Source organism: Ochotona princeps, chromosome 15, assembly GCF_030435755.1.
Source record: "Ochotona princeps isolate mOchPri1 chromosome 15, mOchPri1.hap1, whole genome shotgun sequence".
NCBI classification, from domain to species: domain Eukaryota; kingdom Metazoa; phylum Chordata; class Mammalia; order Lagomorpha; family Ochotonidae; genus Ochotona; species Ochotona princeps.
In genome coordinates this window covers 16,085,552-16,104,196 of record NC_080846.1, presented here as the reverse complement: position 1 = coordinate 16,104,196, position 18,645 = coordinate 16,085,552, and the positions used below count along the sequence as shown (strand labels likewise).

The window sequence follows — 18,645 nt, the reverse complement described above, 5'->3', positions numbered from 1 at the left end:
TTCTGAAGGCCTGCCGTATACCAGGTCCCTTGCTGAGTTCTGCAAGACAAGCAAAGACATGGCCTGGTGCAGATGGAGCAGACACAGCACTAGAGCTGTTTGATGTGTGTCAAGCCTTCCTGCTCTGATCCACCCAAAGTAGGTACAAAGTACAAACAAGAACACAGCACCCAACCCCTCTGCCCACTCGGTTCTGGCCTTGGGTTGCTCCTCCAGAAATCCTGAGAAGGGAGGACTCTTAAAGTACTTTTCTTGCAAACGCTTATACCCTATGCACTGCCTGCTTTACAACAGCAACAAAAAAAAAGGATTTATTTACTTATTTGAAAGTCAGAGTTACACAGAGAGAGCAAGAGATAGGCATGGAGAGACAGAGATCTTCCATCTATTGATTCATTCTCCAGATGGCCACAATAGCCAGTGCTAGACCAGGACCAAGCCTAGGAGCTTCCTCTGGTTCTTCCATGTGCGTGACAGTGGCCCAAATATTTCAGCCACATTCTACTCTTTCCATAGGCTGTTAGAAGGCACTTTGATCAGCAGCAGAGCAGCTGGGTCATAAGCTGGTACCCTTGAGGAATGCTGGCATGGCAGGCAGTGGCTTTACCCATCATGCCACAACAATGGCTCCACAGCCTGTATTTGTTGTTGTTTTGCACTCTGCCGTTTTCAGAACTGTCCTACAGAGAGCTAAAAGAGATTTGAAAACACTTCCTTGAAGACATTTTTTGGAGTGTCACGGTGTGGTTTGAATTTGTCTAATAAGGAATCAAGTGAAACCAGCTCATATCTTAGGGTCCACGTCAGTTATTGGTAGGGGTGGTAGAAGAAAGGCCAAGAAACATCTCAGGAGGAAGCTTCTGGTGCCTATGGCTCCAGGTGCTCACTGCTTTAATCAGCCACATCAAAAAAGTCAGAAAGAAAGAAACCACAACGAACAAGTGGAAAGGAAAAAACAGCAGCCCCTCTCCCCGGCCTCCTCTTTCCTCTCTTCCTCCTCAGGGTGGGGGGCCACATCCGGGGCCCAGGGCTGCGTCCTAGGCTGCTCTACTAAGCAGACTATTGAGTTTCACTTCCTGTTAGCTCCAGAGCTAGGACAGCATACCTGGGGGCACAGGATGACAGCGGGGGTTGGTACCAAACAGAGCCCCATTTAGATGAGCCCGTGTGGGCAGAGCCACTGGGAAGCTGTAGAACCCACTTGTCTCTGCAGTCAAGACCTCGATCCCACCCTCCTACCTCTTATCATGAGTGCCAGGATGGGGTGCCATGCTGGGCAAGGCTGTAGCACAGTGGTTGTAAGAACAGGAGATAAGGATGGTTGGGCAGCACAGCTCCTACTAGGATTGTGTTTATTGTCTGCAACAAGTGTTTGGGTCTTTTTTCCTCCGAAAACATAATGAAATTGTATTTATTTGAACAGATGAAAGAGACAGAGATGTTCTTTTCTGCTGGTTAACTATCCCACCACACTCTTTCCCCCAAACTCCCAAACTTGCAACAGCCAGTGTTGGCAAGGAGCTGGGGACAGAATCTGGGCATCCCACTCAGCCAGGACTTGGGTATTTTGGCCATCACCTGCTGCTTCCAAGGGTGTGCATCAGCAGAAAGCGGGATGGGGCTTGGAGGAGCCCCAGCTGGGATGTGAGCAGCCCCAGCGGTGACTTTGTCATTGTGCCAAACACCTGCCAGTCTTTTTGAGAATGCCGATGACAGACAATGGGAAGGCAGGTCAACGGTAGCCTCCAGAAAAGTGTCGAGGCTTAATCTCTTTCAGAAAATTCTTACACTATTCTGTTTTTAAGATTTTACTTATTTGAAAGGCAGAGAGAAATCATTCATCCACTGGTTCATTCTCCAGAAGGCCACAGATTTGGGGATGGGTCGGGCACAAGTCAGGACCCCGGAACCCCATCTGGGCCTCCTCTAGGTGGGTGGCAGAGAACCAAGCACTTGGGCCACCTTCCGCTGCTCTCCCAGGGCATGTAAGCAGGGAGCTGGACCGAAGTGGAGCAGCCAGGAGCTCCTACGGCATGCTAGTTGGCTGGCAGCGGCTTTACTGTGCGGTGCCACGCTGCCTGTTCATTTTGCTTTTTTAAGTGGGGCATATAATCTAGTGTTGGAGGTTGTCATTAATATTCACCTTCTCCAGGTCTCCAGAGCTACTGCTACACATTAGGCCAATACGGGGGGAGGGGGGGTTGGGAGGGGATGTGGAAAGGCCAAAGATTGAAAAAGGTTAAAAGCAAAGCAACAAGGGAATGAAGGACAACTGTCTGGCAGCCCCTGCTAAGCTTTAGGAGAAACAAGCTGAACAGGACTTGTTAGCCCTGAAGGGAAGACAGTTGTTGAAAGCAGAGATGGAGGGAGGGCATTTGGGTTCATCTCCAGAACAGGGAGGCTCCGGGCAGGGCAGGACGGTAAAGGGAGTGACCACACAGGGCCCATATCATGAGTTAACCTGCTCTAGGTCCAGGCGGACAGCGGAGGGTAGGACGAGGTTCATTAGAATACTAACTGAATCCGCCCACAAGTCTTCACTCTGCCCTCTGACCCTGGGGCCAGCCGGAGTGCGGGAGGAGGGAGAGGCTCCCCGGGTGGCAGGCCCGGGCAGGAAGGACCTTGGGCCTTCGTCATTTGGCCGCCCCAGGGCTGCTCGCCCAGCCCGGCCCAGCGCGGCCCAGCGCAGCTCAGCCCGCCGCCTCCCGGGTCATGGAAGCCGCCGGCCACCACCAGACGGCAGGCACAGGTGACTGACCCGCGGCGCCCTCCGTCTCGCACGGACCCCCTTCTCGCGGGTCTCGGCCAGGAGGCCGGGGCTGGGCGGCCGTGGTCGCCGGGCACGCGAATTCGATCTCCCCGCCTGCTGAGGGTGGTTGGGGTCTTCCACCCGCCACCGTCCGCCCGCCCCACGTCGCCGAGCCGCTCGGGCCCGGCTGCGGACCACCGCGCCCTGGCCTCCCTCTCGGCCCGACCCCCGTCTCTGGGCGCAGGTGGGCTTCGGGCCCTTTGGCCTCGCAGGGCCCGGACGCGGAGAAACGCCTGGCATGACGTCTCGGGATTTCTTTGAGCATTCAAAGGACTGTCAGCCGCAGCGGACGCTCAGTCATGGTAGCGGTGGCGGTCGAAAAGGCCGCGGCTTTATTTTTAACTGCTTCAGCTTCTCCTCCCCTCTCTCCCTTTCCTCCACTTCCACCCACGAAATGGTGCGCTCTGCCTTTAAGACTAAAATGGTGGCTTGCTACGAGCGGGACTCTACTTCCGGTGAGGAGGGGGGCGGGACCCCAGCCCGCTCACGCCGGAAGTGGTTTGCGTTTTCAAGATGGCGACTCCCTATGTAACTGACGAGACCGGCGGTGAGTGCTGGAAGCGCCGGGGTGCTTCTCCGCGGGCTCTCGGGGCAGGGGTTTGAACTCGGAAAGGGGTCTGGCCGCCGCCCATTCCGTGGGCCCCTCCTCGGCCCCACCCTCCTGACCGCCTTCCCCATTCATTCTTTCTAGGGGTGTCACCTGCGCCCCCTTCTGGCCTCGTGTTTGGGGTGGGGGGGTCTCTGCTTCCGGTCACCCAAAGCTTGGGGTCGTTTAATGCTGGTCCCTGCATCTGGGACCTTCATGGGTTGCGAAGTAGTCCCAGCAGTGGGAACCCCCTTGTTTCTTTGGGGTTCTCCAGTCTTGGGGAGACCCTATACTGTCAGTTCCCTCCAATTCCTTGCGTCCCCTTTCCCTTCCCCTCCCCCATGTCTTGAGATGTACCTGCTTTTTGCCCCAGCCCCGGTTTCGTTTTTTTCTCTAAACGGTGTTGGCAGAAGACCTTCTCAATGCTGCACAGTGCTTTCCACACGTTTGCATCTTCATTTGTTGTGTCCCTGAGGTGCAGTTGTGTTCAGAGGAACCTCAAATAACTTTGGAGTTTGACTTTGCTTGATGGCTCCACCCTCGCCGACCTTGGAGGGGTCTGAGTGTCCAGGGGCGAGCTCTGAACTCTTTGGGCGTCAGCATGACTTCACCCCGGCTGAGGTGGGGGGTGTCTTGCTGTTGGTGTGAGGTGTGTTTCGCACAGCGGAGGAGGCTCTCATGCTGCATTTTGTCTCGTCCTGATGGCCCAGCTCTTTAGATGGATGGGTAGGGTGTTACCTTATGGTCACTAAGGGTTTGGTGTGAAATTGACTCGCAGAGCCTAAAATATTCTCATAACCCTTGTGGCATTCTGTAGACAGGACACCATGCCACCACACATGGCTTGTTTTAAAAAGAACTGTTTTCCATTTTCTTTTCTTTTTTTTTTTTTTTTTAAGATTTATTTTTATTACAAAGTCAGATATACAGAGAGGAGGAGAGACAGAGAGGAAGATCTTCCTTCCGACCGATGATTCACTCCCCAAGTGAGCCGCAACAGGCCAATGCGCGCCGATCCGATGCAAGGAACCAGGAACCTCTTCCAGGTCTCCCACGCAGGTGCAGTGTCCCAATGCATTGGGCCGTCCTCAACCGCTTTCCCAGGCCACAAGCAGGGAGCTGGATGGGAAGTGGAGCTGCTGGGATTAGAACCGGCACCCATATGAGACCCTGGCGCGTTCAAGGCGAGGACTTTAGCCGCTAGGCCACGCCGCCGGGCCCTGTTTTCCATTTTCTTACTCTTCAATCCACCTGTTTCCTGGTACCCAAGAAAACCCCAGGTTGGGGTCAAGGCCTGGCGGCTTGACCTAGCGGCTAAAGTCCTCTCTTGAATGCGCTGGGGTCCCATATGGGCACCAGTTTGAATCCCAGCAGCACCGCTTCCCATCTAGCACCCTGTCTGTGGCCTGGGAAAGCATTTGAGGAAGACCCAAAGTCTTGGGACCCTGCACCCGCGTGGGAGACCCAGAAGAGCTCCTGGCTCCTGGCTTCGGATCTGCACAGCACCGGTTGTTGTGGTAACTTGGGGAGTGAAAAAAATCAATCTGTCTTTTTTTTAAAGATTTATTCATTTTATTACAGCCAGATATGCACAGAGGAGGAGAGACAGAGAGGAAGATCTTCCGTCTGATGATTCACTCCCCAAGTGAGCCGCAACGGGCCGATGCGCGCTGATCCGAAGCCGGGAACCTGGAACCTCTTCCAGGTCTCCCATGTGGGTGCAGTGTCCCAATGCATTGGGCCGTCCTCAACTGGTTTCCCAGGCCACAAGCAGGGAGCTGGATGGGAAGTGGAGCTGCCGGGATTAGAACCGGCGCCCATGTGGGATCCCGGGGCTTTCAAGGCGAGGACTTTAGCCGCTAGGCCATGCCGCCGGGCCCAATCTGTCTTTTTTTTTTTTTTTTAAAGACTTAGTTATTACGGATTTACCAAGAGAAGGAGATACAGAAAGAAAGATCTTCCGTCCTTTAAATTTTTTTTTTTTAATGTTAATGCCTACCCAGATTATGGCTTCTCTCTGTCATTTTTTTCTCATTTCCTTATATTGTCCCAGGACTATCTTCCCAGCCTTTTCTAGTTCTTCATGACATTCTGTTTTAATTTTCCCTTCTGTACCAGATAACCTCACTTTACATTTTAGTGGAAAAATCAAGGCCTTCCATTTTTATTTGTTTTTGTTTTTAATCAGATTTCTTGAATGTCTGGTCTCAGTCTGTTCTTTGCCTTTCCCGACTGTTGATTTAACTTTTTTTTTTTTTAAGATTTATTTATTTTATTGGAAAGGCGGATGTACAGAGAGGAGGAGAGACAGAGAGGAAGATCTTCCATCCGCTGATTCGCTCCCCAAATGGCTGCAGTGGCCGGTGCTGCCCCGATCTGAAGCCAGGAGCCAGGACCAAGTCTCCCACACGGGTTCAGGGTCCCAAGGTTTTGGACCGTCCTTGACTGCTTTCCCAGGCCACAAGCAGGGAGCTGGATGGGAAGTGGAGTGGTCGGGATTAGAACCGGTGCCCATATGGGATCCCGGCATGTTGAAGGCTAGGACCTTAACCATTAACCATTACGCTATCGCCTTAGGCTCCCCCCTTTTTTTTTTTAATAATTGACCCTTTGCTTCTTGCCACTAGATGGCCAATGCACTAAAGATGACAATTGGCAGGGCTGGCAGAAGGAAAGTGTTTCTTTCCTTTTTTTTTAGTTTATTTTTGTTGGAAAGATTTCGGTTGTTTCACTATCAGAATTTGGTGTTTTTCTTATGATTAGATTGAAGTTAGGTGTTTTGGAGAGGAAAACTGTTGGAGGAAAGTCCATTTCCAGGGGGCTGGACGACAGGAACTGGTGCCCAACTGGGATCTCAGTGGATGCATGGTGAGGATTTTGCCAATTGAGCCATTGTGCTGGACCCTGTTTCTTAAGCCTTTACAGTCACTTCTAACACCACACTTCTTCTGTGTTACCCATCCTAATTGCTAATTGGTGAATCTCTTTCAGTCTTGGATTCACTATCACACTTCAGATCCACATACTAGCAAATCAGCATCGTTTTTTTCATCTTTATTTCTGGTAAAGGCTTCATTGTTCTACCTAACGCAGAATCAACTCTGTGCATAATTTCTTTCTCTATTTTTTATATTGATTTGAAAGGAAGCTCCACAGATAGAAAGAGATCTCTCCTTTGCTGGTTCATTCCTCAGCTGCGTCTGCCTGGGCTAGGCCAGGCTGAAGCCAAGACCCCTAGACTCCGTGCTTGTCCACACTTGAGCCATCCCCTGTGTCTTTCCCAGGCCATAAGCCGGGTGCTTAACTAGAAGTAGAATATCTGGGACTCAAACTGGTACTACATGGGATGGCAGTGCTACAGGTGTAAGCTTACTGTACTTTGCCATGCTCCAGCCCCAAAGATTTATTTATTTGAAATAGTTACAGAGAGAGAGAGACCTGGAGATTTTGCATCTCTAGATGGCTAGAACACTGTCCTACCTCTCCCCTCTGCTGGAGTCAGGCGCTTCATGCATGTCTGCCATGTGGGCGGCAAGGACCGAACACTTGGCCCATCTGCTGCTGCGCTTCCTGGGCTGCTCACAGGGAGCTGGATCGGAAGTGGAGCAGCCAGGAGTCCAAATGCTGCCCATACAAGTCGCTGTCTTCACAGGTGGTGACTTAACCTCCTAGTGCACTACAACACTGGCTCTACAGTTGTGTTTGAATTCTGATGCTGTTTACTAACTTCAGACAAAGTTATCAAGCTTCTTATATGTAAAGCTGGAACTAATATTTCATTGAGTTGTGAAATTGAAGTTAAGATAATGTATATAAACAGTGAGCAGTGAATGTTCTTGGCAAGCACGCCACGAAGGGTGGCTGCTGTTATCTTTTGAGCATTGACTGTTGAATTTACACATGGACTTCATCCAAGGCCCTCGTCTGTGATGTAAGTACAGGCTGCTTTCAGTGTGATGTTATACACATTACGTCATTGTTTGTACCTGGTAGTGGAGCTAGACTGTAAGACAGGTGGAATAGCCAGATGGCTGATGTGGAAACGTTGGCGTTGGCATTGGCCCACAGCTACCTGTTACCTTTGTGTTTTTTTTTTTTTTAAGATTTATTCATTTTATTACAGCCAGATATACACAGAGGAGGAGACTCAGAGAGAGAGGAAGATCTTCCGTCCGATGATTCATTCCCCAAGTGAGCCGCAACAGGCCGATGCGCGCTGATCCGAAGCCGGGAACCTGGAACCTCTTCCGGGTCTCCCATGCGGGTGCAGTGTCCCAATACATTGGGCCATCCTCGACTGCTTTCCCAGGCCACAAGCAGGGAGCTGGATGGGAAGTGGAGCTGCTGGGATTAGAACCGGCGCCCATATGGGATCCCGGGGCTTTCAAGGCGAGGACTTTAGCCGCTAGACCACACCGCTGGGCCTGCCTTTGTGTTCTTAAGCAAGCCTTGAACCTTTGGGAAGCTGTTTCCTCAGCTCTGAATGATATTATTTTCCCCAAAGTCAGGCTTAACAGCATGATGTGTGTGAAATTCCTGGTGTCACATACTTATGAATAAATGCTCTTTTGTAATTGTTCCTCACATGATGAGTTTTTCAGCTCTGCATTTAGTTCTTGTTCATCTTTGAATCCCCTTCTTCCCTCTCTGCTTACAGAAATGTTAGCTGTTGACTTCCTGTTATTACCGTTGTCCAGGCTTCAAAGTCAAGGCCCTGAAGCCTTCCTACTCTCCGATCACTTTCCCTCACCCAGTGGGGTATGATTAGAAACCTTGAATGGTTCTTTGTGTCTCTGAGGATAGTGTGGCCTCTTTCCTCTTGCTGTGCTCTTGCTTGGTGAATTTGCCTCGCCCTTACTGAAGACTAAACTTCTTGAACGCAGGGACTGTCTTGCTCATCTTGATAATTCCTGTAGCACTTAGAATAGTTCTTCTCTCAGAAGAAGCTTTTGGTGTTTTCTTGTTGGCACAATTTAATGCATTCATAATCCAGCTTATGACTGCTGTAAATTTCTGAGGCTGAGTCCTCTAGAACAACCAGAGTTTTCCAAATTTCTGAAACCAGGAACCCTTTTCTCTCTTTTTCTTGTCCTGGATCTGTCTGTGCTTTTTAATATTGGTAGTTGTCTATCCTTGAAACATTGTGAACACTGCTGGTCACAGGCCTCCACCCAGCACTCCTGGCCCTCGGCCGCACTCTCCTGGTCCTTCTACCTGTGAGGCCCTCCCCTCGTTGCTGTTTTTTTTTCCTTCCTTGAGAGATATGGTGACAACCCTTTTCCTGGGGTCATTTATGTAACTGTTGTCTGTCCTTCTATATCCAGGTTGTTGGCTCTGCAAGCCCCCCAGCCCCAACGCTGTGTTACAGATCTTTCCCCTCTCTTTCTCTCTTTTTTTTAAAGATTTATTTATTTTATTACAAAGTCAGATATACAGAGAGGAGGAGAGACAGAGAGGAAGATCTTCCGTCTGATGTTTCACTCCTCAAGTGAGCGCAACGGCCGGTGCTGCGCCGATCCGAAGCCGGGAACCTGGAACCTCTTCTGGGTCTCCCACATGACTGCAGGATCCCAGGGACTTAGGTTATCCTCCACTGCTTTCCTTGACCATAAGCAGGGAACTGGATAGGAAGTGGAGCTGCCAGGACATGAACTGACTTGCACATGGGATACTGGTGCTTGCAATCAGAGGATTAGCATTGGGCCATCCTCGACTGCTTTCCTAGGCCACAGGCAGGGAGCTGGGTGGGAAGTGGAGCATTCTGGACATGAACCAGCACCCATACGGGATGCCAGCCATGCAAGGCAAGGACTTTAGCCATTAGGCTCCTGCACCAGGCCCTGTCAGTGGTTTTTATTCTTCTGATTTTCCAGATTCAAGGGTGATATTGTAATTGGTTTCCTTGTTTGTGCTCTTGATTAATGTCTATCTTCCTCCCTAGAATGCATGCTGTAAGAAGGCAAGAATCTTGCTTGCTTTACTCATTATTGTATGCCTAGCTCCTGTTACAGTTCCTGGAACAACAGGAAATGCTCAAAAAAATCATGTATGAATAAATGTTATTACCATATTCCCTACTTAAAGTAAGAGAATACATGTGAAAAACACCAGGTGAAACACCAGCACTGTAGTGCTGTTTTGGTCTTTTCTGTCGTTTACGCCGCGGCAGTCCCCAGGTCCTGTTAACTTACACTTTGTAGTGAAGTTCCCCTTCATTTTCCTTTCGGTACCATAGAGACCATCCAAGCCAAGTCTTCTCACGTTGCAGCTCTTGCTTTCATTTCCTCTCCCTCTGGTTTGTGGTCCAGGCAGCCCTTTGTGTGTGTGGTTTCTGTATCCATGGAGCCAGCCAACTTTGGACTGAAAATGTTTGGAGGAAAAAAAATTGTGTCTGCGCTAAACATGTTAGTACTTTTTTCCCTTTGTGGTTATTCCATAAACAACAGATTGTAACAACTCTTTACATAGAATTTACAGCATAACAGGTATTCTAAGTAGTCTAGAGTTGACTGAGAGTATTTGGAAGAATTTTTGTAGGTAATGTGCAAATATTATGCCATAAGGGACTTGGGCAGGTGATTTTGATATCCCGGAACCAGTTCCAGTGGATATAGAGGGACACCTGTACATACTTTTTTAAAGATTTATTTATTTATTTTACTTGAAAGAATCAGAGAGAGAGAGAGAGAGAGAGACAGACAAAGAGATCTTCATCTACTGGTTCAATCTCAAAATGGTCATTATGGCCAGAGCTGAATTTGTCTGAAGCTGGGGACTATATCCTGTGGTGCATGCCCAGGCCATTGGCAGGTCACTGGGTGGACTTGGATCAGTTGAGACAGGAACCAGTAAGTGTCTGTGCAGGATGCCAGCGCCACAGGCAGAGGATTAGCTTTGCGCAGATCACCTACCCTCGTTTATTAATATTCTCCTATAGTCTGAGGCTTAAATCTAAGCTTGATGGACATAGGAAATCTTTCATATTTTCACTAAGTTACCTCTAATCTTCTTTCCCATTCAGTAAGCCTTTTGCCCAAAATACACTAGATTCTTGTGCTTCCTAATGTGATTCTTAAAAAATGTGTTCATTTTACTCAGCTAATTTTGGCCATCTTCTGTGAGTAAGGCTCTTCAGATTCAGGGATGAAGGCTTTACTGTCAAGCTTGCAAACAAATACGTGTTAAACATTAGAGCATGAAAAAGGCTGAAATTCGTCCTGTGCTTGCACAAAAGTCAACTCCTAACCTGAGTAGGGGTGTGTGGAGGTCAGGGAAGGCTGCTTTGGTGAGTTTATATTTGAACTTGACATTTAAAAACTAGTAGCTACTAACAGATAACAAACAGAGAAAATATTCTGGACTGAGAGAAGCAAGAGCAGAGAGCCATGGAGAATAGAGCCTGGGTCTGGATGGGGCTCGTGAGTGTTTCTGTGGCTGGAATGGTCTGGGTGGCCAGTGGTCAGGAGGCTGGCGACGGGCAGCACCAGGTGGAGAAGGCCTCTGGGTGCAGCTCCATGCTCCCCAGAAGTCCTGCGAGGGCCGCTGCGCTCCAGGAAGGCTTCTCACTGAAGGCACGGTCTACTGAAGATAAACAGCGTCTCCCTGTGTCTGAAATCCTCCCTTCTGCCTCTTTGCTCAACCACACCTCCTGCTGCAGGCAAGCAGCTGGATGGGAAGCAGAGCTGCCAGGATTAGAACCAGCGCCCACATGGAATCTTGGCACATGCAAGGCCGAGGACTTCAGCCACTGGGCTACTGCACTGGGCTCGTATTACGTTTTGCATTGCATCGTGGTACATGGTTTTTGGAAAAAAATTTTGTCATCATTTCTAGTAGATATGTTGTTACATATACTTAGATATTCCCATATAATTGGATATCAAGTTTAAAAACAATTTTGGCGAGGGGCAGCATTATGTCAAAATAGTTTGTCTCTACTAGTAACACTGGCGTCCTGTATCAGAGTGTAGGTTTGAGTTCCCGCTATTCCTTTTCAATCTAGCTCCCAATGAATGTACCTGCAAAGGCAGAGGAAGATGTCCCGGCTCCTTGGGTCTCTGTAGCCCCATGTAGGAGACCAGAATGGAGTTCCCGACTCCTGGCTGTTACAGACATTTGGAAGTGAGCAATCAGCGGAAGATCACTGTCTCTCTGTTGTCTTGATTTTTAAATAAAAAGATTTTACAAAACATTTTTTGGTTGTTATAGATGATGCTATAATTTGTACTAAATTACCTCTTTTTTTTTTAAGTTTTACCTAACTTTTATTGGAAAGGCAGATTTACAGAGAGAAAGGGAGACAAAGATCTTCCATCAGCAGGTTCACCCCAAATGACTACAATAGTGGGAGCTGAGCTGACCCAAAGCCAGAAGCTTCCTCCAGGTCTCCCACATGAGTGCAGGCTCCCAAAACCTTGGGCCGTCCTCCATTGCTTTCCCAGGCTACAAGCAGGGAGCTGGGTGGGAAGTGGAGTAGCAGGGACATGAACTGGCGCCCTTATGGGATCCTGGCACTTACAGGCTGTCCTCTTTTGTTTAAAAAAAATTTTTTTTCCATTTTGGAACTATTTATGCTGAGGTCTCAAGATTGAGATTACTAAACCAAGACATATTGAATTTTCTTGTCTAGCCTTCCCTTCCCCTGGTCGGTGAACTACTTAACCTCTTGTCACTGATCCTTTAACGGTTTATCTGGCACCAGTCTCTTCCTTTCTGTTCTCATTGTTTCCACCAGTTCTACCTCCTCATGCCAGGGTTGTTGCAGTCTTTTTTCTCCTGATTCATTTCTCCAGGTCCAATGTGTTCATTTTCCCATTTGCCTTTTTGGTCTGCCCAGATCAATTGCCCTAAAGTGTTGTTGTGGATATAGAGTTCATTCACTAATCCGAAACCTTTGGCTAAAGGAGTCATTCATATGACAAGTATTTATTGCATGCAGCCCACTGGGCAGATTCTCCGCCCCCTCCCTGGCTCTCAGCATTAGCACGCTGTCCTCTCATCACAGCCGTCCTTCCTCGGACTCAGCCTGGCTGGTCTGGTTACTGTCTGAAGGTGTCATCGCTTCCCCTTGCCACGTCTGGAATTTTGTTTTAGAATGAGCTTCTATTTTGAATGCATTCTGTTTTCCTTGACTGCGCTGTGACCTGTCTCCTGCCAGACCTAACTCGGTCCTGCCTCCAGGAAGCCAAGCAGCTGCAGCAGGCTCCATTTTCCTCTTGTGCCCACACAGGCACTGCTGGGAGAACCCTGCGTTGATCCTCAGTGCTCCCAAAGCAGCAGCGGCTCCCCCACGTGCCTTGAAAGCTCGCTAGGGTCTGCTCTATTCCTCATTTCCAGCCCGGCTTCTCACTCTGGGGGGACTCTCCTTATGACCCTTTCCACGCCATTCCCAAGCCCACACTTTCCTTTCTTTGCTCATATTGGAACTCATTTGCTCAATTATTTTTTTCTTTCTTGCATCTTGTCTGCCTGTCAGCTTACACATTTTCTTTAACAATTTTCGTTTTTTGTTTTGGGAGCTGACATTTTGTCCAGTGGTTAACACATCACTTGACTTACCTACATCCCATATCAGATTGCCTGGTTAGAGTTCTCCTCTGCTTCCAGGAATTCCAGCTTCCTGCTGGTGAACACCATGGCAGGGCACAAGTCATGACTCATGTCTTTGGAACCCTGCTGAGAGATGGGAGACCTGAGCAGTATCCTGGTTCTGGCTTCAGCCTAGCACAGTGGCTGGGTGTTGTGGGTATTTGACCAGTAAACCAGCAGATAAACAATTTCTGTGTCCTCTCTTTCCTGCCTTTAAAATAAAATGAAAGGACCTGGTGCGATGGCTCTATGGCTCATTCCTTGCCTGGCAAGTGCCAAGATCCCATATAGGTGCTGGTTCGCATCCTGGATACTGCGCTTCCCATCCAACTCTCTCTCTGTTTACAGCCTGGGAAAGCAGTGAAGGATGGCTTAAAGCCTTGGGATGCTGCACCCACCTGGGAGACCCAGGAGAATCTCTTGGCTCCTGGCTTCAGATCAGCTCAACTCCAGTTGTGGCCATTTGAGGAGTGAACCAGTGGATGGAAAATCTTTCTCTCTGAATCTTCTCTCTGTAATCTGCCTTTCAAATAAAAATAAATAAATCTTTTTAAAAAAGATTTATTTTTATTGGAAGGGCAGATATACAGAGAGGAGGAGAGACAGAGAGGAAGATCTAGCCCCCTGCTTGAGGCATGGGAAAGCAGTTGGGGACGGTCCAAAGCCTTGGGACCTTGCACCCACATGGGAGATGTGGATGACATGGGAGAAGCTCCTGGCTTCGGATCAGCTCAGTCAGGCTGTTATGGCCACTTGGAGAGTGAATCAGCAGACAGAAGATCTTCTCTCTGTCTATTCTTCTCTATGTATATCTGACTTTCCAATAAGAATCAATAAATCTTGAACTTCTGTCTGCTGGTTCACTTCTCAAATGGTCATAACAGCCAGAGCTAGGCCAGGCCGAAACTGGGAACCTGGAGCTCTCTCTGGGGTTCCTACATGGGTTCAGCAACTCAAGGACTTGGGCCATTCTCTGCTGCTTCCCCAGGCTCATTAACAGGGAGTTAGAGCAAAGTGGTGGAGCCAAGATTCAATCTAGCGCCCATATGGGATGCCAGTGTTAAAGTAGCAGTGTAGTTTGCTGTGCCACAGTACCAGTCCCAACTTAATTTTTTTTAAAGAGATATTTATGTATTTATTTACTTGAAAGGTAGAGAGAGATTGGTCTTCAATCTGCTTGTTCACTCTCCAAATAGCCATCTGAATCTCCCATATGGATGTCAGGGGCCCAAGTCCTCCTGCTGTCGCCTGTCGCTCTCTCAGGTCCATCACCAGAAAGCTGAGTGGGAGTAGCCTGAACTTGAACCAGGTACTTGAGTATAAGATTGTGGTGAGCCAGGGCCCGGCAGCGTGGCCTAGTGGCTAAAGTCCTCGCCTTGAACACGCTGGGATCCCATATGGGCGCCGGTTCTAATCCCGGCAGCTCCACTTCCCATCCAGCTCCCTGCTTGTGGCCTGGGAAAGCGGTTGAGGACGGCCCAATGCATTGGGACCCTGCACCCGCGTGGGAGACCTGGAAGAGGTTCCTGGCTCCTGGCATCGGATCGGTGCGCACCGGCCCGTTGTGGCTCACTTGGGGAGTGAAACATCGGACGGAAGATCTTCCTCTCTGTCTCTCCTCCTCTCTGTATATCCGGCATTCCAATAATAATAAAATCTTTAAAAAAAAAAAAAAAAAAGATTGTGGTGAGCCAGATGAAGAGGGTAACCTGCTATGCTATAACACTGTGCTGAGTTCAAAATATCAAACAAAAACATGCCTCCAAGATGCTCTTTTTTCCTCTATGTTTACAAAAGAAAAAGAAAAGCAGAATAAAACATTCATAGGTGAATGGCTTTGTCAGCTTTCTCCCAGCTTATCCCTCTGAAGACAAGGAGCATTAAAGGATCTCTGTGTACTTCCGCACCTCTCTGTCCCAGTGCCTGAGCTACACATGCCTTCAGGCATTTATTGTCCCTCGTGCCAATAAAATGGGACCACGGTCTATACTGGCAATGATTTTCTTAGGTTCCCCAAGGGTGTTTCAAGTATGCTACAACAGTTTTTATAATAAAACTTAGTTTTTAAAGATTTATTTTTATTGTTTAGGCAGATTTAGAGAGAGAAGGAGAGCCAAAAAGATCTTCCATCCACTAGTTCACTCTCCAAATGGCTGCAACAGTGAGAGCTGAGCCGATCCAAAGCCAGAAACCTGGGACTTTTTCCATGTCTCGCATGTGGATGCAGGGTCCCAAGGCTTTAGATGATCCTCTGTTGCCTCCCTAGGTCATAAGCAGAGAGCTGGAAGGAGAGTGGAACAGCCGGGACACTAACGGGTGCCCATATGGGATCCTGGTACTAGAAGGGAAAGGATTAACCAACTGAGCCATTGCACCGGGCCCTATAACATTTATTTCCCTTTTTCATTGAGTTGATAGGTACACTGGTGGTAGAAAAGACATAGTAGTCCCTTAAGCATGCCTTTGGCAAGGTGGTAACAGCAGACTGCACAGTTACTGTATTCGCTGACATAAACTTGTAATTTATTTTAAAAGGTCATGGATTGGGCTGGCATTGCAGGTAAAGCTGCTGCTTGCAACACCCATATCCCATCTGTATTCCAGTTCCATCCTGCTTCCAGCTAACAGCCTGGGAAAAAGCAGTGGAAGATGATGCAGTGCTTGGGCCCCTACCACCTGCCAATGGAGATGCAGATGAAGCTGCTGGCTTTGGCCTGGGACCAGTGCCGGTCACTGTGGCCATCTGGGGAGCAAACCAGCAGATGGACAATCCCTGGCTCTGTCTTCCTTCTTTCTCTGTGACTCTGCCTTTCCAATGAAAATAAATAAATCTTTATAAAAGGTAATTAATGATGCAATAGAAGTGATTAACTTTATCCACTCCACACCCTGAGTAGACATCTTTCTAACTGTGACTAAATGGAAAATAAGTGTGAAACCTGCATTGCTCGTGGAAGCAAGGCCAGTGTGCTAAAGACACAGCCTCGCCCTGGTCAGGATTGTGAGCTCAGCAGGCTTCCTCTTCACAGAATGTCACCTTCCCTAGCGAGAATCAGTGACCAACTCTGACCCTTTATGCCTCGGGTCTGACCTCCCTCCCCTGAAAGGTCAGGAAGGAAGCCTGTCGTTTCCAAGGAAGCAACAACGGGTTTGTTGCCAGTGATGCAATTCAAACCCTCAAGTGAAAATTAGAATTTTGGAAAACATGTACTTGTCACTGTGACCTTGATGGCATTCTGGTACTTAAAGGCTGTTCTGAGCATTGTGTCCTTATGTGTCTGGTTCTCTTTCGTAACAGCAGGCGCTCCACCGTGTGGATGAACCCCGTGTGTGTGGGCAGTCATCTGGGCATGGCTGTTTAAGTTGCTGGCAGGCTTTTAAACAACGCATCAGTGAGCTCTGTGGGTGCTGGGTGCCTTTTACACTTGTAGTATGCATTCCTGGAAGTTGACCTGTTTTTCAAGGTCTTTCTAAATAAAACTGGCCTTTCTCCTGTCCTCTCTGATCATTCTTCCCTGAACTACTTCCTTTTGCCTCCTGTTAGTCTCTTTTCCATTACTGGCCTTCATATCCTGTTACTGTTATCTTTTATTTAAGGAAAAAAAAATTCATTATGTGTATCCTTTCTTCCCAACTAAGTGTTAAAAATAAAATCCCTTGGGCCCGGCAGCGTGGCGTAGCAGCTAAATCCTCACTCTGAATGTGCCAGGATCCCATATGGGCACCGGTTCTAATCCTGGCAGCCCCACTTCCCATACAGCTCCCTGCTTGTGGCCTGGGAAAGCAGTCGAGGACGGCCCAATGCATTGGGACCCTGCACCCGCGTGGGAGATCCGGAAGAGTTTCCTGGTTCCCGGCTTTGAATCGGCGCAGCACTGGCCGTTGTGGTCACTTGGAAAGTGAATCATCAGACGGAAGATCTTCCTCTCTGTCTTTTCTCCTCTCTGTATATATGACTTTGCAATAAAAATAAAATAAATCTTCTTAACAAAATCCCTTGAGGGCAGGGTGGTGTGCGGCACAGTGCCTAGGCACACAGGAAAGGACTCCATGATGAGGGCAGGCCTGGGGGTTGCTGGGAGAAGAGGCGTTTACTAGTTGCAGTTGGCAGGGGGTTAAAAGCTGGCGGAAGCGTCCACATGAATGCACTGTTGAATCTTGGGTTGGTGTTTAAAACTCAGAAAGAGTAACTTTGTGCCTGCCTTCCTATCATTTCAGGCAAGTACATCGCTTCGACACAGCGGCCCGACGGCACCTGGCGCAAGCAGCGGAGGGTGAAGGAAGGCTACGTGCCCCAGGAGGAGGTCCCAGTGTGCGTGGTTAGGCTGGAGGAGGGCTGCAGAATGACGTCCCCACTGAAGGCTCGCCTGGGCATCCCCCCACCCCGCCCCGCCCTCTTGAGCTGCCAAGAAGTATTACGACAAGAGGCCCCTTGCAGACCCGAGATTCTGGGAAGCCCGGGGGGTTCCCCGGTCCCATGACCTGTGGTCAGCAGAGCCTCTGAGCCGCGTACAGAGGTCCATGGCCTCCATTCTGGGAACCCTACTGCAACCCGCCCCCCAGAACAAGGTCACAGGCTGGCTTCCAGAGAGGAAGGAGGCAGGAAGCAGGGCCGTGGGGAGGCTACCTTGGTTGGGGTTAGGAAAAGAAAGGGCTCACGAGTCAGGAATTCTTGCAAATGACTGACACCTTCTCTTTGCTGCAGGTATGAAAACAAGTATGTGAAGTTCTTCAAGAGTAAACCCGAACTGCCCCCAGGGCTAAGCCCCGAGGCCACAGCCCCCGTCACCGCGTCCAGACCTGAAGGTGGTGAGCCAGGCCTCTCAAAGACGGCCAAACGCAACCTGAAGCGGAAGGAGAAGCGGCGGCAGCAGCAGGAGAAAGGAGAGGCGGAGGCCTTGAGCCGGACTCTGGATAAGCTGTCGCTGGGAGACGCTGCCCCACCACCCAGCGCACCGCAAGGCCCCCAGGCGGCACCGACGGCCGCCTCTGAGCAGCCCGAGCCAGCGGCCAGCACCGAGAGAGCCAAGAAGATAAAGAACCTCAAGAAGAAACTTCGGCAGGTGGAGGAGCTGCAGCAGCGAATTGAGGCCGGGGAAGTCAGCCAGCCCAGCAAAGAGCAGCTGGAGAAGCTGGCGCGGAGGAGGGCGCTGGAAGAGGAGCTGGAGGACCTGGAGCTTGGCCTCTGAGGCCGCGGGGAGGAGGCAACGGACCACAGAACAAACCGCAGGGCTCTCGGGGACCAGGGAAGGGGGTGGCAGCGGTGGGGGGTGTCCCCCCATACTGGCTCACGTGTGCCCCTTGTGGCCCAGCTCTGTCCTCCAGGACCTAGCCTCTCCCCCGCTCCTTCCCTGTTCTCCCCAAGTCTCTGGTTTTTTTGACTTTGCCCTGTCCCATTCCCAGCGTCCAGATCCCAGTGACCACCCCCAGGTACCTTTGCTGCTGATTTGGGTGTCTCGTTGAAAAGAAAACTGGGTGGGTGGGAGTCCGTCGGAGAACTGAGGCGGGGGTAGAGGGGGTAAGCCCAGAGCTCCAAGTCCTGGTGCCTGTTGAAGGTGTTCAGGGCTCGCTGCCCCCTCTATGCCTCACCTCTTTGTTTTTTGTTTTGTTTCGTTTTATTACTTTTTTTTTAAAGAACAAGAATAAACTCAAGTAGACAACA

At 49.6% G+C, this 18,645-nt stretch overlaps 1 protein-coding gene across 5 annotated transcripts in view; it reads left to right on the top strand.

Moving 5' to 3' along the window:
* The window catches only part of PYM1 (PYM homolog 1, exon junction complex associated factor), a 20,238-nt gene extending 1,593 nt beyond the window's left edge, over positions 1–18,645 (top strand). Inside the window, exons 1-5 of one of the 5 annotated variants that reach the window (XM_058673839.1) lie at positions 2,326–2,749; positions 6,159–6,263; positions 6,387–6,458; positions 17,202–17,295; positions 17,689–18,172. In XM_058673839.1, coding sequence (XP_058529822.1) covers positions 2,361–2,749; positions 6,159–6,263; positions 6,387–6,458; positions 17,202–17,295; positions 17,689–17,694 — 666 coding nt within the window. In that variant the 5' untranslated portion in view covers positions 2,326–2,360 and the 3' untranslated portion in view covers positions 17,695–18,172. Of the gene's footprint in view, positions 1–2,325; positions 2,750–2,771; positions 3,357–6,158; positions 6,264–6,386; positions 6,459–17,201; positions 17,296–17,688 lie in introns of those variants that run through there. The other 4 variants (XM_058673841.1, XM_058673840.1, XM_012928239.2 and 1 more) reach the window with 4 other exon arrangements.